The 26,044-nt window shown below is 55.8% G+C and overlaps 1 protein-coding gene across 1 annotated transcript in view; it reads right to left on the bottom strand.

Moving 5' to 3' along the window:
- Positions 1–4,160: 4,160 nt before the first annotated feature.
- Positions 4,161–26,044, bottom strand: part of CDH22 (cadherin 22) — a gene marked incomplete at both ends in the record, with an annotated part of 54,651 nt that continues 32,767 nt past the window's right edge. The window contains 5 exons of the mRNA XM_084271403.1: positions 4,161–4,699; positions 5,846–6,097; positions 14,663–14,780; positions 15,082–15,203; positions 22,796–22,932. Coding sequence (XP_084127529.1) covers positions 4,161–4,699; positions 5,846–6,097; positions 14,663–14,780; positions 15,082–15,203; positions 22,796–22,932 — 1,168 coding nt within the window. The remainder of the gene's footprint in view (positions 4,700–5,845; positions 6,098–14,662; positions 14,781–15,081; positions 15,204–22,795; positions 22,933–26,044) is intronic.

The raw sequence follows: 26,044 nt of genomic DNA, 5'->3' as shown, positions 1-26,044 counted from the left end.
CCTGAAAACCCAGGGTGCAAACACACACCAACCATTGGTAGCTCTCAGCAAACAGCAACTAGTCAAGGTGTCCAGAGCTGCAGGAGCACAGAGCTCTGAGCGCTCAGACACACTCGCAGTGTGTGGGAAATGAATGATGATGCTCACAAAAAGGGCTCCTTGAGGACAGCAGCTCCAGAGGCACTTGCTGCAACTGTGAAAAGCAGCGCAATACATCGAGGTCTGGCAGCACAACCCTGTGCAACTGAAAAGCCCTACGGCCTGGAGACTCCACCCTTCTGTCACACCATCCACTAACTGCTGCCACCAAAGGTCACCAGATGCTTCTTCCATTAACATTTAGCGCATAATCAAGGGAGCAAGTTGGGAGCGGAGACACAGGGACGGTGAAGGGTAAGGAAATCCTTAAAGACCTCAGGGATCAGTGAGATCGGAGTGAGGACTGCAGGATGCTATTTAATGACTGTCACTTTGGGGAGAGGTTTAAATTCCACCTGTGCTATCTGCTGACCTACATCGATGCCACCACAGAGCCTAGTGCACGTGCCCCTCTCTCCGTGCTGCCCAGCTGCCGTGTGCCACGTCCAGCCCTCCCATGCCAGCACCACCCGTGGGTGCCAGAGCATTTGCAGCTGCGAGCCTTGACAAGGCTTCCTGCGCCCAGGGAGCTTCAGGCTTGTTCACCATTAGCATGTTGATCGCTCCCCAGTCCCTTGCCATCAAGAAAAGCTCCAGCAATTGATTGATCTGTTGCCAGGCTAGAGCATCATCTATTTCCATCCTTTCTGTATCAGTATGAAGAAGACTTTTTCTCCCACAGCCGGTAACAGGACACTGCCATACTGCTCACCATGGCCAACATGAGAAGGGGTCACAGTAACAAAGCCCGTTGACAATGTCCAGATGAAATGAAGCTGGGAAGAAGGACGTGACCAGGATCAGGGCTTGTGCGTGATCAGCTAGCTGGTCAGCTGCAAGGCTGTCCCTGGCTTCCAGAGAGCAACACTGAAGGACGTTTTAAAGAACTTAGGGAACTCTGATGGCTGAGAAAGGAAGATCACAAGGACATGTTGTCAGATTTTCTTTTCTCCCTTGGTGTGAAGGTTGTCTCCTGTCCTTTCTGCCACTGTTCTGCAGGCTGAAGGAACGACAACCCCCTTGCAGGATGAGCTGCTGCCATTCTTCCCCAGTGACAGTATTTCTGGGGCCATGCTGAGCAGTCTGTGCCCGGCTCCGGCAGCTCTCTGAGCCCGGATCCTGGTGCTGGGGTGGCTCCAGCTGGGAGCAGATGCATCAGGCAGGCACCACAGCCAGCCTGGAGCATGCATCCAACACCCTGAGCCACTCAGTGCCACCCACAGCACAACCTGACTTTCTCTTCCCAAAGTGATGGAGAAATCCAAGGGGCTTTCCCCGCCCGCCCCCCCTCCCCCCCCAATTTCCTTCAAATTCAGGCAGAAAAAACTGACCCTTCCCTTAAGGAAGCTTTTTCCTATGAGCATTTCAATGAGAAGGAGGAAGAGACCAAAGAAGCAGCAGTGTAGCAGCGGGCTCGTGCTGCCAGTGGGGACCACACTGATGGTGCCACACGAGGAAGCAAATTAAGACAGAATAAGCACATAAGACTCAGACTGGACGACAAGGAAATAATTTATTTCCAGGTCCTAGAAAGACCTTGAAAAAAAAATAACAAGGGTGAGGAAAACGACCTCCTAATTTCATTTGGGTAGAGAAAGAAAACCAAAGTGACTCCATCAGACATTGTGGCAGCTGCCAGCTCCTCCTGCCGGGTGCGGGTGGGCCGGGAGCAGTGCCGCAGGGATGGCCGGCTCGCTCGGCACCGCGCTCCTCCCGTATGTACATGTGGGAGAGAAATCAAAACACAAGCGTGCGTGCATGTGCGCCGGGGAGGACTGGCTAGTTGGGGATGGGGGGAAAAAACCCGGTGGGAGGGTTGCTAAACACGTACCCTGTCAGACCCCATCTCCTACGGACAGAGCCCTGCTATTGCACAACACTTTTGCTAGAGGAAGGGCCAGCTCCGGAGGGGCTCGGGCACAGCTCTTCGGCCCGGAGGAAAAACACAAACACGTTCCTGAGGAAAGAGAGGGCTTGCTCCGTTCTCCTGCTCCGGGGTGTGGGGCATCACCTGCCTGAGGCGGCGGCACCAGAGCCAGCACGCAAGGCCCCGTTGACCCCACTGCCTCCCCAGCATCATCACAGTGAACCAGCGGCAGGCTGGGGTGTGGGTGCCAGCGGCGCGGTGCCTGCTGCCTCCTTGGGGGGACCAGAGAGAGACCCTGAGAAGCAAGGAGCTCCTGGTCCCAGCATGAAAGCCAAGCTGCAGCTCCCACGTGGGTGGGCAGCGGGCAGGAGCAGGTGAGGGCAGGGGCGGTGGCACAGACGCATCCTGCTCCGCTCTGCTATCGGGTCTCGCACTGTAGCCGAAGGACCCACAGCAGCAGCCAGGAAGCAAACTCAGTAAGAAATGAACACATGTGTACATTTACAGTTACACCTTCTCCAAGGAGAGTAAACACTGTCGGTGGCTAACCTAAAAGGACAAACCCAAAGACAAGCTGAGGATGTGTCAGCCCTCGGGAAACCTTATCAGTGACCTATCAATGATATCATCGATTTTTTTCCCCAGCATTAACAGATAAGTAGCTGCACTAGCCAGTATGGCCTGAGAAGCTGCCCACAGGGGTTGCTCAATGTGCTGCTCAGTCTCCCTGTGGGAAGGCAGCAGGCTGGAAAGGCGCAGGACACCAGGCACTTTCCTACAGCATCACTTGCAGTGTGGGAGCCGTGGCACAGCTCGCCAGACTCCTCCTGACCTGCCTCTCCAAACCCCAGATTCTGAAACCAAAGGCAGCCCTGCCTCAGGAGCTCTTGTAGGGCACTGCACTGGGGTGGGGACACCTGAGGTGTCTGCAGACTACAGCAACCAGCTCAGCCATGCAGCAGGATCTGGCCTCACACACATGTCCTGGGAAGGCTTTTCTATTGCCAATGGTTTGCTGTCAGCTGGGTGTAAGCAGGAATGATGCCCCTCCAAACCATGAGAGTTCTCTTGTCCCCTACAACATGGTCCTCTAGCCAGGACACATCTCTCCAACACCACTGAAGGCCAGGGTGTGCTGAGGTCTTGCCTTCTGCCCTGCGCAGACCACGCCATGTAGAAGAAAGCTAGTGCTTGGCTGGGGGGCCCTCAGTCCTGGGGAGCCCCGCAGTCCTGGGGACTGCCACTCTGCACCCCTCTGATGGTGCTCCCCAGCACCGCAGCGGCTCCGCAGCTCAGGCCACAGCACCATGCCTCAGCAGTGGGTGGGATGCCCCCATTCGTCACAGGGCACATCAGGACCTCAGTGACAAGCCCGCTGTACCGGGAGGTACAAGCATCTTTGATAACCACAAGGAAGGTCTAAGAACTGGGCGGCGAAGTGGCTGCAGCTTAGAGGCGCAGCGTGTTTTGCAGTCAACTCCAGTGCAGCGGTTGCTCCGTGCAGGACGTGACCCTGGAGCCCACATCCAGCGTGACACGCTCCCTCTGATGCCGTGACACGCTCCCTCCGACGCCGTGCCACCAGCTGGGCCCTGACAAGGAGCCCATGCACAGGGGAAAGGAGGACTCCAAAGAGCGAGGGAACTTAAGAAGGGAAAAACCTGAACAGAAGTTAAAAGCTTGCTTCCCTCTGCAGAGAAAGCTCTTAAAGAAATCAAAGCACTTCAGATGCTCTGACTGACAAAAACAATTTAGACAACAAAAGGCTCCCGGTTTGCTTCTTCTCTCCTAAACTGGGCTCATCGAACAGATCCATTTAAATGATAATTTGTGGGGAAGAAACCCCCTCCAAACTCTCTTGAATTAGATTTTCTCCTTCTTAAATTGATGTGTAGTGCTTTAATGGAGACTGGTATTACGGAGATGAGGATGGCCACAGAAGCTCCTTGGGGCACATCAGCCTCGCCGTGCAGGTGCAGAGGTGCCCCGAACAGGAGGCAGCTGCAGAGAAGCAGGTTCTTGGGTTCTCCCTGACCCCTCGGCACAGCCCCTCTTTGGCAGCCGTGGAGCCTGGCCAGAAGCACACACTGTCCTGTCCCGCTGCAGCATGGAGCCAGGAGGTGCTGGGAGCCTTGCAGGGCGGTTGGCAGGATGGCTAGGACTCCTCATTGTCCTCCTCGCCCCTGCGCCCAGCATAGAGTGCTGCCAGCTGCCGGAAACGTGGCCCCCAGCCTCCCAGGTAGGAGAAGTCCTGCTCCGAGCCGCTGGACCAGGTGTTGATGGAGCTCAGGGAGGGCACAGGGGAGTCCGAGCCCTCAAAGGCGTAGGTCTGGAACGAGTCGTAGGGTGGCACGGAAAGGTCCTCGTCCGCCTGCTCCACCTTCTTGCAGATATAGTCTCTGAACACGGAGAAGTCCAGGTCTGGGCTCTGCACCCACTGTGGGAGGGCATGGAGCTCCGAAGCTGGGTTTCCACCCAGGCCCCCCTCTCCTGGCCCTCCACCTCCGTCACCACCTTTGATCTCACTGAAGTCGTAGAGGCTGCGCAGGGCTGACATGTCATAGGCCTCTGTGTCCTGCTCACCGCCCCCTTCGTCGTTGTATTTGATGACATTGTCCCTCATGTCCTCATCATCCTCAGACGTCAGGTGGCTTTTGTGGTGTCGCTTCAGCGTGAGGATCAGAAGGACCAGCACTGGGAAAGGAAGAGATGGTCAGACGGGCACAGGGGCTTGTCCAAGCTGCGCTCCCACAGGGACGAAGGCAGCCCATGCTCAGCATCAGCACCCTCCAGCACCGAGAGCCCTGTGGCCAAGAGCTCCAGTGTGCTGGCCAGTTCCCACCAGCCAAGCTCACCAAGCAGCAGCTGTGCCGTGTTGCTGGCCGGGAGGGAGGTTTGCCCAGGCTCCAGTATAGACCAGGAGCTCCCTTTCTCATGCAGCACAACCACTGAGATGGGAAGGACAGATGGATGAACACACAGCTGGACAGACAAACGGATGGATTCTGCAGAAGATGAGTAGGAAAAGGGGGTGCACGAGTCACAGCAGCAGCCAAATGGTGGGAGGGTGAATGTGGAGCAGATGGCACGGAGCCTGAGCAATGAGCCGCAGATGTGTCCTGGATCATCATCCATTCATCCCATCACCTTTAAAGCACCGATGTGCACTTTATTCGTTTGGGCAATTAGGCAGAAATTTGTTTGTGCTGCGTTGGAAAATGAAACCAGTGTAAAGTGCACCCTGTGGGAAAGGGTTTCCTGAACGGAGGCATGGCAGGAGACAGGGAGCAGAGGTGTGCCAAAGAGAGGAGACTTCACAGAACAACATGCTGGTTTCCACAGATGTCCAGACAGCCCTCAGGAGCCAGCTGGGAGCCAGCCCGATGCCGAAGGGCTTTCAGCAGTGTCCATCAACTGCTCTGTGCTAAACCCAAGGGCACTGCGACACCCCTCTCCCAGGGCCCCTTCCCACACGTGCCCATGCTTCCCCCCGCACCTTCACGCCATGCCACAGCAGCCAGCACCATTCCCAGGGCATAGGTCCCGACCTGGGCAACACTCTGGTTTGCATGCACCCCAGCTCCCTGTCCTGCCCACATGCTGTAAAACCCCCTGCCCGGCGAGGTAGGAGCACACACCGGGATGCACACATCCCCTGTCTGCTGTGAGCAGCCCGCAGGGAGCCGGGGCAAACACGGGAGCTTCCCCAGTGATCCTCTGCCAGCAAGGAGCCATGTGGCAGAAGAGTCGGCACCGTGCCCACAGCAGCCGCCTGCACTTGTCTGGGTGATGCCGGGTGGAGAAGAGACAAGGGGAGGCCGGGGGCAGGCGGGCACTCACCGACCAGAATGAGGATGCACACCAGCAGCGCGATGAGGGCTCCGGGGCTCAGCGTGGCGGACACGACGTAGGCTGTGCTGTTGCAGGACAGAATGGCCCCGCTGCTGTCACAGCCACAGATGCGGATGGTCAGAGTCCCGGTGCTGCTGAGGGCTGGAGGGCCACTGTCCACCACCAAAATGGGGAGCAGGTAGACATCCTGCTCCTGGCGATTGAAGCCCATTCTTTGCGTGTGCACAGCAGCTGTGTTATCTGCAGAGAACAGGTAAACCCACAGTAATGTCACTCCCGTAGCACAGCCAGCAGACTTGCTCTGAGCTCCCCCACACCTGAGATGAGCACTTGGGGTGCTGGGGGGCTGCTCCCTCCCACACAGCAGTTGTTTGTGCACCAACTCCAGCAACTGCCCACCCTGGAGCATCCTTCCTCTCCATCACAGTGGAACAGGGAGCAAGCTCATGGCTCTCCTGCACTGCACCCCAAGCACCTGGAGACAGCCAGCTCCACTCCGGCATGTGCCCCTTCACCGGGCACTCGGGGCCAGCCTGACTTCTCATCCACTGGTGCGTCAAGGTCATGGCAAACCCAACATGGGAACAACAGTGTGCCAGTGTCTGAGCCATGCTGACAGCCAGTGCAGTTGGAGAAGAGAGGGAAAAGTCCTTCTAGAAGACCCTCTGAGTGTGGAACAGAGCATCAGGACAAAACTCAGTTGCTGACATGGAGAGCTTCTCCTGCCCCAAGCTGTCCTGGTCAGTGCAGAGCAGATGTGGTCTGCAGATGGCCCTGAACCCACAAGAACAGTTACTGCTCCCAAGCCTGAGAGCCGCAGGTGAAGGGTCCTGCCTCAGCCAGAGTGGCAAATACCCACAGGACCCTCTGTAACTTCTGAAGGAGCAGACAGAGCTCCTTCCAGACCTCCCAGCCAAGCCAGCCACCCTCCTCTCCATCTGCTCAGTCCCTGCTGCTCCAGGGTCTCAGCCGGCACAGCATAACCCATTACCATCCCATTAACATGGCCACTTCACAGGCCTCTCCAGAGCTCCGGTGCCAGCGATGAACCCAGGCAGCAGCTGCACACAGGCAACCTGGAGCAGGGAGGGTAGAACAGGGACCGAAAGCCATCTCGGCTGCCTCCTTGGGTGTGCTGCTCACTGCCAGCTAGCAGCGGAGCGGGCAGGACGGGCTTGAACAATTGTGGCCAGATGTCAGAAGTCTCTGCCGACCGTCTGCAGTCTTTATCTAATAAAACATAGATTGGCCCGCTCACAGCAAGGCGCTGCTGTCTACTCACTCTCTTCTCATTGCACCTGATTTATGCTGGACTGGCCCCTTTCTGTATCAATCAACTCTTCGATCAGAAGCGACATCTATTCTAATTCCGGCTCCTGGGCTGCCTGCCACCGCGGAAATTGCCGTATGGATCGGGGGCTGCGTGGCAGCACGCAGGGCACGGCGGGGCCGGGCGGCGAGCCAGGAGCAGAGCAGAGGGGCAGCAGCACGCTGAGTCGTGGGACAGGCAGGACGCACCGGGCAGGATGCGCGGCACCTCCCGGAGGGGCCGCACAGCAGCCGGCGCTGAGCACAGTACAGAGCCCATCTCCCCCCCAGCTGCTTGGGACTGGGGGCCAAAGTGGTTTGGGCAGAGTCTGCCAGGATCCCAGTGCTGAGCCCTCAGCCAGCCCATGCTGACACACCGGTGAAGAGGTGAAGCCCACCCAGCGTGTGTTGGAGCTGGGCATGGCTAGGTGCAGTGGGAGCGAGGAAGATGGGCTGTTGGTGCCCAGAGGGGAGGCAGCAGCACCTGGGCTTGTGCCCAGAGCAGTGCTCAGCTGTCTTGGTGCTAAATACCAGATTGCTGCTTCCTATCATCAGGCTTCTGGACTCATCCCACTGGAGTTTTCAGTGTTGCTGGGAAAGCAGAGCTTTCAGCATCCTGTCTGGGAACCCAGCATAAGGGAGACAGGGAGAAAGTCATCTCTTCCAGTTCACCTGGGGGCACAGGTCTGCTCAGAGCAGGAAAGGCAAGGACGCTGGAGAAGACCACAGCAGCTAACACTCAGAGACAGCACTGAGTGCCACCAGGGTGATACTCCAAACCAGATCTTACCCCCACACACAGAACAGTGCTGCAGACCCCTAGATGAACACTTCCTTTCACCCATTAAGGGAATTTTCCAGGTAACCTCACCCATCCTGGCTCACAGCAGAAGGAGGCTTCAAGCAGGCAATGTCCTCAGGAGCACAGAGCAGAAGACAGCAATGAGGCAAATGCTTCTATGAATGGATCCAGGGACAGTTTGCCTCAGAAGGGAGGTACTGCCTGCAGCACCCAGCGCCAAACCGTGCTCCCTGTGTCGGACGTGACCTGAGCGCTTGCAGCATCGTTGGCCCTCAGAGGGGTTTGCCCACAGCAGAGAGCGTGGTCCCTGCACCTCACGCGTGGCCTGGCTTCTCTGTACATGAGGCAGGGACCACTGACCCCCAGCCTGGGTGGCCACCTGGTCCTGCAGGACATCTGCCACCATGGCTGAGGCTCCCAGCAGGGGACGTGGCCCCGGCACAGAGGCACCTCGGCAGAGCTGTCGGGGGGAGCACCAGTCCCCAGGCAGCGGGGGGGCTAAGGCAAGCAGGGTTTGCTGGGAAGCTGCCTCTTGCCTACTGAGGATGAGCCAGGAAGAAAAATATTATTGTTATGCTAATCATTTGCACAAAGGTAACAAGATCTCCTTTGGTGCAGCTCCCTCAGCTTGCTGCAGCATAGCAGGGAGATATAAATAACATTAATGGCACTATCTCAGCACGAGACCAGGACTAATCCTGAGCTAGCCCAGCTACACAAACGCCTCCGGTGTCTAGATCCACCGGGAAAATGGGACAGACCCACTTGCTGCGAGCGAGCAAGGTCCGGCCCTCAGCCCAGGGAGGCTGCTTTCGCTGGCACCATCACACCAGTCAAGTAACCAGCCTGAGCTCCTGATCGGATCTGGGCTCGGAGGATCCCGGTGTACGCAGCCTGCACACATCCACGTGTTGCTCAGCCCATCTCTGGCCCAGGTCTGATGCCTGGGAGCTCTCCCGGCTGCTTGGGCAAGCACCCCTTTAATGCAGGTGTAGCACCCACTCCTCCGCTCTCCATAAACAAAGCAGAAGGCAACTCCCCTCCTGTTTACAGCCAGCTCCAGCTCCTGTTAGGGACCTGCCACAAGGCACATGGTATTTTTAGAAACCATCAAGGGGAAATGTGTGTCGAGTCACCGTGAGGCAGCTGCGAACCTCAGCCCGGCTGAGGCTGCTCAGGCAGCTCTGCACGCTGAGCCCCCTCACCTCCCAGTACAGGAAGGAGAAATATTTTCTCTGCTGAACCCACAAAGTCAAATAAAGCAGCCAGTACTTAAATCTATCAGCAGCATGACTGACGGCTCAGCTCCGAGCAGCCTCAGCTCAGGCAGGGGCTGAGGTCCTGCTGTGTAACCCAAAACGCGGTGCTAAGGCGAGACACGGAAATTACAGCTGCACAGCACTTTGAGGTGTTGTGAAACTACATTTTCTCTGTTGAACAGGGTGATGCAAGCACTTCCTGCAGGAAGGGGAGCCACAGAAGCTCAGCTACACAGCTACACCTACAACATTGCTTACCAAGGCTGGACAGACAGACCCCAGCCTGGCAGAGACCAGCCCCCTCCAGGCACGACTCCAGCCCTGTCCCTGCTCCCACTCGCTGTGCCCACGGCTCCCAGGCAACCTGGACAAGTGTTGCCATCCGAGACAGCCAGAAAAGGCTGTGCTGCTGCCATGTAACACACTCTATCTGACCATAAGAACAAAGAAAGTTTGGCCCACATCTGGAAAATGTATCCTGGAAAACACATCCAGAGCAACCTCCTACAAAGCAATGGCATTGCTCTCACTACAGTTGTTTCTCCACATTCAGCTGGTCCGAGGCAGTTGCATCAGGATGTGTGCCTTGGCACAGGTTTGTTTGCATCTGCACAGCCTGAGGCACTGCAAAGAAAACCAGGCAGGCCTGTAGCCCTGCAGCCTCCCTGCCTCTGTGTCCCTTCCTCCATCACAGCTTCCCACAAAGTCTGTTTTCTGGGTCACAAGGTTGAGGTGCAGTGCATCACAGGAGGTGGCACTGAATCTGCGCAGGTGATAATCCACAGCCTTCCTGCACAGACCGGGTTGGATCTCCACACTTCTGTTTCCCTGCCCAGTCCTCACAAGGTGACACTTTGGCCACAGTCACACTGCTCTAAAGGTTGTGCCCTGCGTTCTCCAAAGCCCCCAGCCAAACCACTTGTATCGCTGCCATCTCACTACACAAACTGTTTCCTCTGAAGGTTTCCCACGCCACCCGCTACCTGACCACGCCGCGATGTTATCCTGTGTCGCATCACCTCACCTTGCACAACAGACCAGAGATGGTTCCTCTGCCTGAGGAGCACAGGCAAGGCAGAAACCAATGTGGGCTGAGCGTGCAGGGACCAGCCAGTACTGCTGCGAGAGGCAAGTTGAGGAACACAACATACACTGGCAGTAGCATAACATCGCTAGGAATGAAAATAATAATAATTAAGGCTCTCGGATTCCCTCTCCAAAGAGTCTCCTGGCAACTTCCAAGACAGAACTAATAAATCCTTCTCATAACTCAGTCTCTAGCAGAGCTAGGAAAGCAGAAGGGAACAAGCTACCTCCAGTTTGGATCTCGACATCCCTGCCCTCTCCCACACTCCAGAGGTCCCATGAGCATCTGCCTCCCTCTTCTCCAGCAGCTGTTCTGCCCAGGCATGCCAGCTCCAGGGAAGTACACATGGCTCCCGGCCAGGCCCGCAGCCACGGTGCTGCCGGAGCTGCTTGAGGCCCCACAGGGCTTCCCAAAAGAAGCAGACTCCCCCTCCAGCCCCAGCCAGGTGCAGCAGGTTAGGAGAATAATCCGATTTTTCCCTCTCCCACGTTCTCTGGGTGTCAGGCCACGGCATCACTTGCTCCTCATTTACCTTTTGCTCAGTCCCCGCAGAGACAGCATGCTCCTCACCCCCCTCCCTCAGATCAGCATCTGCGCTGCTCGTGCCGAGGGCGGCATCCCTGCGGGGCTGAAGGAGGCTTCCTCTATCCTGAGGCAATTCTCAAATCCTAACATTTTGCTTTTGATTGTTATGATTTTCAGATCTTCCATCACCCATTACATGCTTGTAATGAGACCTGCAGAGAGTTCAGACATCTGTTTGCCTAGCCCTTGAGCTATGGAGTCAGTAGCTCCATGTGTCGCTCCATATTATCTAGCACCCCTTCCAGGTTGCTGGGCTTGGATACTTTCTACCATCCCTTCCAGCGCAATTAGCATTTCTTGGAGAACATGATTTCAGGCTTTAATTGCCTTTGATCCTTCTGTAATCAATTTTCTCAGGCCAGAAAGACCCAGCAAAAGGCGAGTTAGGCAGCAGAGGATGGCGAATGCCTCTGGAATGGCACCAGTTGGACCTGGGCAAGGTCAGCTTTTCCAATTCTCTCACTTCCTTTAGGCATTTCATTTGCTGGGCATCTTCGCTTTGGATCAGAGCTGTTGTTACCATGCATTAGGAAACACTTGAGCAGCCCCTTGGGCAGAGCAAAGGCAAGGAAAGACAGACACCAGGCAGAAACAGCACTGTTTCTAAAAGCCAGACTCCTACAAACCAGCAGGATTTCCCGCAGCATCACCCTTGCTCTCGTACCTCTGCCCTGGAGCGTCAGAGCCCAGGCAGCTCTGCGTGCCACTGGTGTTAGTGCAGACCTCTGCTAGGGCCATCCCCACCCCGTGCAGTTTTGGCTGGAGCGGGGCCTGATCCAGCAGAGTTTGGGCAAGTGGCAGTGTCGTGACTGTATCGTGACAGCACCAGGCTGTAGCAGACCTGCCCGGTGACCGCTGACATACACCTGCTTACAAGCAGGTGCTCCAACAAGCTCTTTATCCGATGGACAGGCTGCCCCATCGATCACCCTAGGCTTTCCCTACTAAAACCCTTGCAGGTTTCCTCCCCGCTGCCCACGAGGAGCCCTAGAAGACCCCAGGCAACGCTCAGCATCCCCTCCTGCCCTCCAGTGCCTGGCTCTGCTCCCACCTCCACGACGGGGCTCTGCACTCCAACATTCAGCAAGTCTCACTCCTGCTTTTCCAGCCTCCTGTGGGGTCAGTTTTGGGAGCAAGGTGCCTCCCTCGCTCGCCCCACACCCAGCAGCCCCCTGAGGGAGCCTGTACACGGCCCACTCGGACCCTCGGACACCTCTCCAGTAGCCCACAGCTCACTCACTGCTGGTCACAGCCACCCAGGCTCTCCACCTACCAGCCCTGCTGCGGCTGGGTGCTCTCACCCTGCCTGATCAATGGGAGCATTCCCAATGGATGGTGGTCCCTGCCGTGCTGAGGACAAGTCACCATCCCGAGGTAGCTTTCTGCTGCCTTCCAAGAGCCAAAGGAAGTAGGTGCAAAGCAAAAGAGAGAAGGATTTAAGCAAGAGCTTAGTGAATCCATCTGTGCTGACATCCATCAGTGTCACTCCTTGGCTGCAAAAGCAATATTTATAAATCACGTTTCAAAACTGGCTACAAATTTGTACAAAGAAACAGATGGGCTGGTGGTAGCAGTTTGTCACCACTGATATTTATATGGAGGAGTAGAGACAAGTGCAAGAGGGGTGAATGCACGAGAGGGAGGCAACGAGGGGAGAAGGGAGGATGCTGCATGGGAACCCAGGAGGGCAGGGGGCAGGGGCGAGTGCCCCTGAGGTGCTTGATGGGCTGGAGAAAGGGAAGGTGGGAGAAATCGAAAGAATGGAGGTGATGCTAAAATGCACACACATTAGAAACGAAGGGTGCCTCCATCTGCACAGGCAGCCGCCTCCTCTCGCTGTGGAAGACAGCATTGCTTGGCAATTGGGAGGGTCTCCAAACACCCTGGGAATAACCCTGCAGCAACAGCATTTGTTTTCCCGAGAACAGAAGGCGGGAGGTGATGCCAGCTTTTACTCATTTTATGCAGTGTTGCACCACATGCAAAGTTTGTGGGATCGTTTAGCACGAAGGATTACCCTGTGCAACAAGAGCCTCGTCCCACTCAAGAGAGCAGCAGCTCCGGAGGGGGTGGCAGTGTGTGAGCCTGCACCCCCGGCAATGCCAGATCATGGGGCGCTGCTGGTGAAGCCCGGCTGAGCAGTCCCCACACAACCCTGGGCAAGGAAGCAGCTTCCCCCCTGCCCCCGAGCTCCAGCCCCCTCTCCTGCCCAGGTCCATCCTGCCAGGCAGGTGAGCAGCGGTGATGGCTCTGGGATCGCAGCCCAGCCACAGCGGGCATCTCTGCTCCAAGGGAGCCGGCCCCGAGCACCTCGGAGCTTCTGAAGGGGTGCGGGTAGGGCCGGGACCGGGGTGTAACTCGGGGCGCTCAAGCACGCTTTCATAAGGTCCTTAAGAGAGCACGAAGGAAATTAATCACTGGGCGTGGGGCAAAATCTTGCCGAGGATTAAAGCTTGCTTACATGATAAGAAGGAAAGGTCTTGTGAACAGCTGCCCCAGCAGCGCAGGGGGAGGGACTGGGGTCGGGGCCAGCTGCACTTTTTAGGACACAAAGCAGTATCAGTCCTTCTACGATTACATCTGGAGCTTTTTGCTTCAAGTTCCATTTTTACTATCCCTAATAATGCTGAACCAAACTGAGCAAGCAGGATCTTATGTCAGCAGAGGATTCTTCTAATAAGCTCAGAACAAACTAAATCAGACTTTGGATAGATGAAACTGCAAAAACAAAGGAAAAAATGTTGGTTTTTTTTTTTAAAAAAAAAAGACAGAGAAACCTTTCAGTGTGGTCTGCTGGCTTCTGTCTGGGCTGGCCCCTTTGACAAAGGAGCACACATCTGGCTGGAAGAGATCCCAGTATCTGCAAAGGGTCCCTGCTGTACTCACTGCTGCAATCAGCACTTACGTTCACCTGAAACACCAGTCAGAAATAGGAAGGAGCCTGAGAACTACCTTTCTGGATTGTTGTCATCCACACAAACACAGCCTGACTTTCCAAGTCCACAAACCCAAATCTCAGCCAGGGCGCAGCCAGCAAAACCCACATCACACGGGGATCGAGTCATCAGGACCCGCTCAGCCCAGAGGTGCCACAAACCCCAGAGCTTCCCAGAAGGAAGGAACAGACAGGCACTGCCTGGCTGCCTTTCCCAGAGGACAGGGTGAGCCCAGGAAATGGGAGAGGAACCACACTCCTAAGCCACTGCTAAACGGGGAATCCGGTTCTGCTGGCCGTGTCCCAGGGAACCTGCCAGGGCTGAGGGCTGGCTGCTGCCTCCAGGACTCCTGAGCTGCTCCCACGTGTTGGGGGCACACGGGCTGCCCGTCTGCACGGCAGCCTCCGGATCACCCGTGCTCCAGGATTTATGTTGGAGAAAGATAAATCACAACGTTCAAAAGGGAAGCCCATCCATCTGTAAAACCACCTTATCTCATTGCCTGTGGGCAGGTGGGAGATTTCGCATCAAAAAAGGGGACTAAGAGCCCTGAAAACACTGAAGGCTAACCAGACAGCCCAGGAGGAGCTTTGAACCTGCCTGCAGCAGAGAAGAAAGCTGGCAGAGCCCCTTTGAGGAAATCCAAGCTGCTAGCTGACCAGTCCCACTGTTTTAGGTTGGCGAGGAGCCTCGCAGCGTGTGAAGAGCATCCTGAGCTCTACCCAGCACAGATGGACCGTAAACCCACAGCCCCATCTCGCTCCCCACAGCCAGCTGTGCTGCGCAGCCTGGAGGCTGCAGAACTGGGAAGGGTGCAGCAGGGCTTACCCTTAATATCCAGCAGAGAGAAATGGTGGTTGTTGGTGGCTTCGGGTGCCAGCGTGAAGTAGAAACGATGGCCGCTTTGAGGCTCATCACGGTCCACGACGCTTATTGTCTGAATCAGCTGTGGGGAGAAAGCAGAGAGGAGAATCAGAGGTGCCCCCACTGCCCCCACCATGGGTCTGGCTCAGCAGAGCACCACCAGCTCCTGGTGCAGCAATGGGTGAGCCTTTGCCCCTGGAGATGGGCTTAGCTGTAGGCTGACAGCAAAGTGGCTCCCAGTATGAGAGCAGCTGCATGGGAAGGTGTTCAGGCAGAAGGGGAAGGATGGGCAGGCTGGCACTGGTCCAGAGCACTGCTTGCAGCACAGAAATGCTGCAGGCACTGATGGAGACCCAGGAGAAGGGCTGGGGAACACCCACTACCTGGCCTGGCTTGGCATCCTCGCACACAGCAGCTTCGTAGGGAGTGGCGAGCTCAGGCGGATTGTCATTCACATCCAGGATACGGATACGGAGAGAGGCTCTTGACACCTGTGAGTGATTATCTGAAACAAACAAAAAGGAAGCAGGGTTTCAGCAGGAATTGCTATCTGCTACTGGCAGGGAGCCACTGCTCCGAGCGTCTGTCCATCCAGAAGCCACTGTGGCTGTTCAACTGCTGCCAGTGTGGAGGGTCACACTGCAGCACCGACCATCTCTGTGCGCTGGCAGTGCCCACAGAGCAGCACTCAGCCTCACCACATCCTGTTTTCCAACAGACACACCCAACTCCTGGGCTGTGTACCAAGGACTCTCAAAATGCATCTGTTCTACCCCTGGAAAAGCAGAGCAGCCCTGAATGAGTCCCCACAATAAGGGTCAGTTACCACTGACAAGTATCTGTGCTGGAGCTGGACAGCACCAGGAGGGGACAAGCAAATTCAGATGTGAGATCGTCACCCCCTGAGATGGACCTTGACCTCTACTGCCCAGGGGCTGGCAGGATGGCCGAGAGGCGAGTCAGCAGCACCGGGAGGTAAACCAGCAGGTATCGACAGAGAGCACTGGGTGGTGATGAACTCTGCCATGTGCACCTCCATCACACCCAGGGAACCTGGGGTTAGCTGCTCTCTGCCCAGGCAGGGGGATCCTGCCCCGGGACTGGGACCTTGCATATGGACACTGGCCTTGAGTTGCCAGCAGCTGCTTGAACCGAGCATCACCTACCAGCTGGCCCGCGGGGGGTAACGTGACAAGATGTAGGGCAGCCCCTTCACTCGCCAGCCCATGGTGTGTGGGGGCAGCAGTGCTGGGGGGCTCGCAGCCCACTCCCCTCCCTTGGGTGCTGCTTGGAGCTCGCTCTGCACATCGGACGGGAACTGTATTTGCAGCTCCACTCGCTGCAGCACTGCTCTACCCCACAGCACGCACCGCAAAGGTACACTGAGCCCTCCCTGTAAGATTATAAATCACTCCAGAGGACCTAATGTTTTGTGAAGCACCTCGTGTGCTTCCAGAAACGCCAACTCCCTCATACTCCATCTCCTTTGTTTTACCCAGAGGTTGTGACTGTGACAGACCCAATGCCTCTCTCCTCGCTTGGGCAGGAGCTCTGTTGCCTGTTTGTCTATAAAATTAATGCTGGCCCCCGCAGATCAGATGGGGGGGACCCAGGGGAGAGGAGATTTAGCATTGCTCCATAATTAGTTGGGAACCTAAGCCCCCTCCCCAGAGCTGCCTTCACCCTGTTCTCACGTTATCACTCCCTCTCACCCAGACCAGCTGCTCTGGTGATTAGATGGTTGTTTTCGGGGGAGGGAGGCAGAAGTCGTGACTAAAAGCCTGGAACGATGTGTTATTTTAAAAGGCGTATTGGTGCAGTGAAATAAACTGCAATTGCTCTCGGGGAGAGAGAAAGGGGGAGGCAGCAGGGCTGGAAGGGAGTGGGGAGCCCGGGGAAGCCAGGGGGGCAGAGAGGTGAGCCTGATGCTGACTGGGGCTGGGAAGGAGCAGGAGGAAAAAGGGTTCCAATCAGGAAGGACACCAGCATCTCATCACCCTCAGCTCCCAGGAAGAGAGGGCACTGTCCCTGCAGCTCAGCTCTGAAGCAACCAGTACTCTGGAGGTACTGCCAAGAGGAGGAAAGGCAGAAAGAAAAGGTAGGAGGAAGAGCCCAGGAGAAAGAAGAGCCCAGGACCCCATCTCTTCCCCCTCTTACAACCTGGAGGAACGGTTCCTCTCCCATTGCCCAGCCAGCGGTGAGCAGGAGCTAATCCCACACTGCCAAACTCTCCCCAGGACCTGTCGGCACAGCACTGTGATGGAGGCTCCGCAGGGCTGGGACTGGACACCCGAGCACAGCAGTTTCCCCTTGAGATCATGTCTCACAGCCTCGTCAGGAGGGATGCGCTCAGCGTGTTCAGAGCTGAGCATAACCATCGGTCTGTCGTGTTCCACAGCATCGGGGAGCAGCTGCCAGTGTTTTATGCCGTGCACGTGAGTGAGGTCATCCAGGTGCCAGAGCACAGCGCCGAGGACCTGCGCTGACCCCTCTGCCAGGGCCATAACTCACACCCTGCTCCCCCGAGCGCAGCTCAGAGCACAGTTGTCCTTTCTAAATGCACCCGGACGTAAAAAAAGGCTCTCCTTTTGCCCCTTCCAAAACTGCTGGAGCCCGAGGCTCAGGCTTGCTCCTGCCTCAGTCACAGGGTTAGAATCTGACATCTCCAGGAAGATGGAGGTTAGAGATGCAGCCATCACATCGGCATCTACTCTTCCAGGGAGGCACACACTAGCTCCTTATTCTGGCTGTACCATCATCTGTTTGAAGGTTCCTCAGATGCTTTATCAACCTCCCTCTTTCTCTGAGCCAGCACCAGGATTTATGAGTGGAAAATAGGGGAGGGGGGTAATCTCCAAAGCATCTCTGAAATATGTTTGCTGTAACTTGTATGACAAACTGAATTTAGGATGGTCAGAAGCGCAGGTAAGATGGGAGTGCAGCTGTGATGGAAGACACGATGTGCCTGACTAATGCGGACTTCAGGCCTGAAAGGCCAAAAGCTCTGACCTGTGCTTCACCTACACACGCAGCAATGAAGGCATGAACCCCCACCCATGCTCCAGCACGCACAATAAACGCTCAGCAGCTGCATACTGCAGCCAGGAAGAACAGCAGTCTGGGTGTATGAGGGCTGTAGAAAGGTGCAGAAACCTGCCCTTGCAGGGCCCTGCCCAGAGACCAGGGTGAAGGGCTGCACATGCCAGACTCAGCATGACTGGAAGGAGGGGGGGGGGAGGAAAAAAAAAGTCATCTTCCATTGCAGCATCTCCTCGGTATTCCAGCTCAGCTGACTGACATGCAAATTAGTTTAATTATTTCTTCTTCTAAAATAAATTATATTTTGCAGTGGCTGCAATATGTTGTGTCAGGCAAAATTACATTCAATATTTTTAAACTAATTGATGTCAGCCTTGAGAAAACCTGATTGACAGCAGCGAGGAAACTAGGCTGCTACCTAAACGCTTTCCTAAATTAAAATTAAACATGCCGTTTTTCTGCATTTCCTCCAGGAGTTGGAATGCTATTAATCTGAAAAGACTGAGGAAAGAGACATGGAAAACACACAGAACGAGGGGGGAGACGCTGGGAACACGGCAGCGCAGTGAGAGAGCTCCAGGCTGATGACTGGCAGCCGCCTTTGCCAACGTGGGCTGTTATTTCAGAGCTGCTGGAGCCTGCCGGGGGTAGGGGACAGGTCTGCTCGTCGCTGCCATGCTGCAGCGGCTGCACTTCCCTCAGTGCTACCATCAGCCGGGCTCAGGAAGGTGCCCAGGTGCTGCGGGATGGATGGGCAGTGCCAGGGAAGCCACAGTCCCACTGCACAGCAACACGGAGCCCCAGCCTCAACCGCTCCAGCTGAATCTTCAGCCACATCCCAGAGTATTTTTATTATTTTTTTCCCTTAATTTAATTAACTGTGACTGTAATGCTAACAGTAAGATACCCTTATCTTAAACCTTCAGATGCAAAACGGCAACAAGGTGCCCCCTCCCCAGGCTCTGGGCAGCCGGCTGCCTGCTGGACTGACTGACACCCAGCAGCTCCAGGCACCCGCTCTGAAACACGGGAAACTTCCTGGCAGCAGCTCATGGTTTGGGGAAGGGACTGCTGAGACGCTCAGCCACCCCTGCAGCGGCAGGAAAGGAGGGGAGCCGAGGCGACTGCTGTGCTGGGATCCAGTCCTTACCCCTTGCAGCCCCCCTAAACTCACACTACAGCACTGTGCATTTTGACATGTGGATCCCAAAGCACACAGACCACTCGCACTCCTGCCTGCACACACAGCCCTGCGCTCACCCCTCACCCAGAGGCGCTTGGCAGCTTTCCTGGGGTGGGAAGCACGGTTTGAGGAAAGCCCAGAGGACCGTGGGCAATTCGTGGCTGCAGCACCGGGGGAGAGACACAGCTCAAACTGCTGGGTACAGCGTATGACCCACTCCTTTGCCTCGAGACCAAACTGGTACAATACCAAGTTCACAATCCTGAGATTAGCAGGGAAGCCAGAAGATGCAGGGGTGGAATTTATTCTTCACTATCTCAGCAAATTGGGAGAGCAAAATGCAGATTTGAGGACTGGGATGGGCCACTCTGCTTCCCAGCACTCAGCACATGTCTGTGAAGCACAGGGTGGTGGCATGGATGTCAGCACAGCTGCCCGACTGCAAAGCTGATGGCAAGGACAAAGCTGGGGCATGCCAGGGTATGGCTCGTTGGACACAGGCGGCTAACACCAGAGGCTGGAGCTGAAAACGTGGCTCCCAGCTGAGGGGAAGCAAAGCGGAAGCAGCGGTTAAGCCAAGTAACATATAAATGGCTCTCACCTCTCCTGAGTCCTGCCCGAACTCAGCAGCGTGAGTCATTAAATCGCATCCAAACACAATGCTCTGATTAAAGCCAGTCTCCAGCAGGAAGATTTATCATCTCAATTACCAGCAGTGGACACAGCAGTCAAGGCCTCATCATTTTACATGAGCAAAGAGGAAAACAGGAAGAGAATCACTAATATTAGCCCAAGGAAGGTAAACAGCTTGCAAGTGAGATGGAGATTTATCTCTGGAAATGCTTGGCCTGGTCCCAGGCCAGATTTGCTGAGCAGCCCCCATGCTTCCTGCTGGCTGCCACGTTGCAAGGCCAAATATTCTGCCAGTTGCCAGCCGGCCCAGACAGCTCACGCTGGGGAGTGCCTCTTCTGGGGGGGACTGACCCCTCCTCACCTCCCTGCTGCCGCAGCCAGCCCACCGGCGCAGGCAGGCACCTCCTGCAGCTCTTCTCACTGCTCCTCCCCTGCAAACAGCCTCTTTGGTGGGGCTCGCACCCCTGGATGGGGGCTGTGCTGCGGAGTCCAAGTGGGGCTCTCAAAGACGGGTGCACAGCTCTTGTATCCAGCAGCTCAAAACGAACAGGCAGGCTGCCTGCAGGAACAAGCGCTGTCAGCAGGGAACATTTCCATCAGCTGCTATTCCTTAAACCCTTCCCAGGAGCGTCCTGCCAGCAGCAGGGAGGGCAGCTGGAAGAAGTTGCAGGGAGGTGAGACCTTGGTGCCACACGTGTGCCCGTATGCCGTGGGAATTGAGTAGGCACAGCTTCCCTTCAGCCCCAACGAGCGAATGCGGCAGGCACGAGCCCGGGCAGTAGGATGCCTGGCAGGCTCACTCCCTTCCTCCTGCAAAGCTTCCATCGCATTCAGGAAGAATATTTTACTGCAGTTAACATCCTGCTCAGCCGTGCGGCAGAGCCTGCAGCAGCCAGCTGCAACCCACGCGCCTGTGGCGAACGCTGCGGGACCCTGCCAGCTCCTCCCCAACCTCAGACACCTCAGTGCTGGGAACTGCCATCGGACAGCATCCGATGGCACCAGAGGCACTGATGCCAGCACAGAGGCACCCAGCCACGCTGCGCTTTGTGCTGGTGCTGCACATGGCATGGCCTGACAGCTGCCGCACAGCCCTGCTCCCAAACCCCTCCATCACTTGGAAGGCTGTAGCTTTACAACTGCCCTTTCCACCAGAGGATTCAGACATAAATTGTACTTTAAATTCAATATCAGTCATTAATATTTCATGATTACAAAACGTTAAGGATAATGTCACTGGGAGGAATGTCTGGGCAGTTAAAACGGATGAGTCAGAGCTCACCGACAGGAGAAGTCAGAGCGCTGAAGAGTCTCCCTGGCTTCTGAAACGATCCAGCCTGACAGGCTTCCCTGCCGGAGGGGAGCCGCAGCATTTACTGACTTGTTCTGAAACCCTAGCTGCTGCATGTAAATATTGTCCTTCTGATTCTTGTCACCTCGTGTTTCCTCTGGTTGTTGAGTTGTGCTGCAACACCACAAGATCCCCTCATCCCCAGCCACCACCAGCAGAGCCTCCCCTGCATCCCCCACCATGTGCCATGGCTCCGCAGCAGGATCCCCTCCCTCCGGTGTGCCGGGGCAGCATGGCCAGATCTCTGGGCCACAGGTCGGCCCCTATACAACTCCTCAAACGTAAAGAGCATCTTCCTGCTCAAGAATGAGCAAAGAAACAAGAACTAGAATTCCTGAGGGGTCTCCTGGAGCGAAGCTTGGAAGGTTCCTGCCTGCAGATGGACAGGACTTGGCACACGACTGCAGATGTCACGAGGTGCTTTGCAACCAAAGCAGCTCCTTGGTACCAGCTGCCGTGGAGCAGCAGAGCACAGCGGGTCCCAGCCTGCCCTGGTGGCTTGTACATCCAAAATGTGCAACGCCTTTCTGCTTCCCAGCACGGTGCCTGGGACTGAAGCCCCTTCTCCATCTTCAGGCTTGGAAAAAGGAGGGACAGAGCACTACCTGGGGCCCAGATCTGCACAGGGACCTGCAGAGCCTATGAGCCAGGGCACTGCACAAACATGACAGAGGGTAGCAGGCTGCCTAGGGCAGCCCCAGCAGCTTCCTACCTGCAATGGAACACCTGCAGAGAAGCAAAGCCTGCCCTTTGCTACTATTACTTTCTTTTAATTCCTCAAGAAGAGCTTATTCAGAGCTCCTCTGAGCAGCAGGACACAGGTTTGGCTGGCTGGTTGGGGTTTTTTTCCCCTTTCTTAACTAGAGAAGAAAAGACAAACAGAATTTCTGCTGGAAGCGTCCACGGCAGCTCTGCTGCCCCCACCACACCGAGTAAGATAAACTAACAAAACCTGCAGAGCCCACTAAGCTGTTCCCTCCCGGCTCTCCCAGCTGGGTGCAGGCAGATCTGGAGGTTACTGTAAATACAGGCTAAAGGGAGGGAAGAGACCATCCCCAGGGCTCTTGCCAGAGGGTCAAAAGGGGCTAATTTCAGGAGAGGACAAAGGAGCTTCACCTCATCTTCTGCCTGTGACTTTTCCTGGTAGGATGCAGAGTGAGGCCAAGAGCTGCAGCCAGAGCCGGAGCAGCCTGGCACAGCAGCCCTGGCAGCACCACAGCTTCCCATCCCCAGCACTGGGGCTCAGGCATGCTCTGCCCCTGCAGCCCCTTCCCACTGCTGCAGTGCTGGGATGTCCTATCCGCTCCTTGCTGTGCCTTGCCAAACCCGTAGCCACACCAAGGACTGGGAATCCAAGGAGAAAGGGCATGGGAGCCATCCAGAGCCACATATGCAGTGTGCAGGTACAGCCCACGGAACCCAACCACCACGAGCCCCCAGCAGAAGCAAGCGTGGGCAGACATCTGAGCCACAGGGCTCCAGGGTGGTGGGACATCCAGCCACCACACAGGACTGAGCTGCAGGGATGCAGGTAATGTGAACACAGACCCTCCCCCCCCCCCGGGAGCCCCCAGAGCTGCTCAGCAGGTGTGAATGCAGGGAACGAGCTGCAGAGGGATGACTGGCAGAGCTGGCGCATAGATAACACAAATTTGATTAGTGTTCATCAAATATACTATTCGACCATGCTCCCTTATTAATGCTCGAGTCAGGAAGAGTATTTTTAGGTTGTCTCAGGAGATGTCAGGCTCGGTGCTGCTGCACTTGTTTTGACGTCAGCGGTAATTAACAGCTGCATCTTGGTCACCTTCGCAGTGAAGTCACCACCCATAGGTCCCCCCTGCCCCACTCTGCCCCAGCACAGACTGCTCCACGCAGCGCTCCCTCTCACCTGCTTCCATCGCCAGGACAGTGATGTTGTGCCACCCTGCCGTCTCCCGGTCCAGGACCTTTCCTGTCACAATGGCACCTGTGTTGGCATCGATGTCAAAGATCCTCTCCGTGTCTGTGCTGCGGTCAATGGCATACCTGAGACCAGGCAAAAGGGGACACTGTGAACAACCAGAGGTACTGAGCCCAACCTCACCATCAGCCTCAGGGGTACGGGGATCCAACGCAACAGGCTCTGTATCGCTCCTCTCACTCTTCCTCTGCTGCAGCACCTACCAGGCTGCAAGCCCAGAGCCCTCGAGTAAAAAAAATTAAAGCCTGGGGTTTGATGCATAAAGTGGATCTAAGCACAGACTGTGGACAAGGGGAGACGCCCGCTCTGACGGGAACCTTCTGCCCAGGATAGACAGAGTGATACAGAAACCATGGGCTGTAACTCCACTCCTGAATCTGGAAATCTGCTGAGATAGTTTCAGGAACACCACCAACACAAACCAAGGAAGGGTGCCCCTGCTCAAGGGGCCCACTCCACCTACTACCCCCTCCCCTGATCCTGCCACATCACCCACCCAAGCAAGAGGCCCAAGGGCAGCACGGCAGCACACAGGCAGACTGTGAGCCAGACCTGCAGACAACCTGGACTGCAGCTACAGCAGCTGCAAAGCACAAAGTCTCCTCTGAATCCAGGCTGAACCTCTGCAGCTGGAGAAAGAACCCCGGCAGCAGAGGGAGGCAACGGCCAGCATCCCTGCAACCAACACAGCACATCATCCCCAGCACCTCTGAGCCTTGCCCTGGTTTGTCTTCCCAGTTTCACAGGAGCAGGCTGAAGAGTTCCTCCAGCTCCAGCTGCTCCTTCACACACAGCTCTCACTCTTCTCCTTTAGCTGCTCCAGTGCTGCCCCAAACAGCATCCCACTTGACATCCCACCCGCTCCCTGTGCCGCCCCTGGAGAGCACAACTCTTCCCAAAGCACAACTCTTCCCAAAGGACACCCACAAGACTGGATGGATGGGGGGGGTTTGGCTCTCTGCCTCAGCCATGGCTCCACAAGCCCATGCACTCAGTCCCAGTGGCATGTCCTGCTTTTCCAACCATTACCCACGGAATAAAGCAAGTCAAGCCTAAATCAGGGCACAATTAGATGTGTGCTCCTTGGAGACAGGGACTGGAAGGGAAGCCCAGATCCAGCTGGGACCCTCGAGCACAGCCGCAACACAAATAACAACCACCACCTCTGCAATCAGAATTAGAAATCCAGAAGGCCTACAAATCACAAACAATGCAGCATAATGTTATTGTGTACAGCATCTTTCATACACACTGCATCCCAGAGTGCTTTACAGAATTAAATAATACAAGACAGCGAAGAGTACAAAGGATAAATTACCAAAAGGAGGGCTGCGAATAAATTAAAGCCTTCAGTCACATGTCCAGCCGAAGGAAGATAAATGTAGGAACAAAGCAAGCTGGAGAGCCGGCGAGACAGGACCCTCCTGAGCAGCTGGGTCAGACAAGAGGAGCAGAGCGGGATGGGCTCTAGGCTAGAAGCACGTTCTGGATGGCAGGGGTGCTCCACACACCGCGGGGCAGCTTTCCCAAGTGCTTGTGTCTTGCCCGCTGCTGTCCAGCCATAGTCTGTGGGTCCATCATCCCCACAGCGCGCAGCCAAGGAACACCAGCTCACCTTTGGCACGAAAGGGTGACACTCTGCACCAAGGCACCGATGTCCCCCCTGCCTGGGGGGACAAACCACATCTCCAGAGGGGCACTTACCCACACCAGCGGGCAGCTCTAGCTCTGACAGAGGCACAAAGGCAGTTCTGTGCTGTTTAAGTGTTACACAGCACCAGATTACGTTCCCCAGCTCTCTTCCAGACAAAGAGGGTGACGAGAGAGAATATACAATAGCCCTTGCTTGCAGTTAAGGAAAAATGTTCAAAAATGACTCTCTAAATTGCATCTACACACACACAGAGTGTAGCACCTTCTGCTGGCTTCCTGCCCCCTCCTTGCATCTAGAGGCGAGGGGATCTGCCACACAAAGCCAGGCACAAGCCAAGGCATCTCAACCAACTGCTGGGGACTTCCTCATCATCCCATGTTTTCTGCCCCAACTCCCAGCTGGAAACAAAGCCTCTGCAGGCATGCAGCCAGCTCCAGAAGGGGCAGTGACACTGTCTTGGCACATATGGCAGCCTCTCATCCACCCTGCACTCAGCCGCTGCAAAGGGGAAGGGGGGAACTGCCCATTCTACACGTCAGGCCAACGGACCGCTGGAAGGAGGAACAGAGACCGGGATGACAACACCCAATATCTTTCCAATAGCATAATTGGTGCATTTGCATAATAGCTCCCATTGTTCTCCCACATCACCCGACCTCAAACACAGCCCATTCTTCCATCCCACTTTTTAAAACTGTTAAGAGTTGAAGATGGTACTTCACTCTCCATACGCCCTCCCCGCTTCTCAGGGAAGCACATGCCTGTTTTGTTCACACTCGTGTCACTGCTGCATAAACAAAGATGTCTGTAAAAAATAGCTACACAGAGAAACCCAGCTAGAGATGGGAGACATCACCGAGCCCAGAAACATCTGACACGGGCTGCCTGCATGGCCAGAGGGCAGGAGGCTGGCAGGGGACTGCTCTGCCTCTGCCACTGGTAACCTTTTACTTACACTTCTAATTGTTTTGCTGCTAAGGTTGTCTTCTGTCACTTCTGAATTGTCTGCTGAGGACAGACTGCCCATGCCCTGTGGCAGGGCACAAACCGAACCATGAATCAGATCCCTCTGACACCGCTGCTATGCTGAGAGCCGCCACCTCCTCAGCGCTGTGCCAGGGGAAGGAGAAGGAGCTCTGAGGGTGACCTGCACTGACCAAAAGTGGGGCTGAGCTTGCACTTATGTGCTGTGATTTTAGAGGTGGACAGTCCAGGCAGGTCTGTAGCTCTCCATGTGCACACAGTGCTGTGGAGGCACTGGAGCACTAGGCTGGCATTGGAGCCAGGGACTGCAGGGGTACAAGCGTGTCTGTCCACCCCCCAAAAACCACAGCCATAACTCGCTCAGAGCTGCGGATCAAATGATGACAGACCTCCAGTTCCAAGAGCTTATGCCTGAACATGAGCCAGCAGTGTCCCCAGGGGGCCAAGGCAGCCAATGGCATCCTGGCTTGTGTCAGAAATAGCGTGGCCAGTAGGTCTGAGGAGGTGACTGTGCCCCTGTGCTGGGCACTGGGGAGGCT

Source organism: Gallinula chloropus, assembly GCF_964237585.1.
Source record: "Gallinula chloropus genome assembly, chromosome: 16".
NCBI classification, from domain to species: domain Eukaryota; kingdom Metazoa; phylum Chordata; class Aves; order Gruiformes; family Rallidae; genus Gallinula; species Gallinula chloropus.
This window is presented reverse-complemented; position numbering and strand designations above follow the sequence as displayed.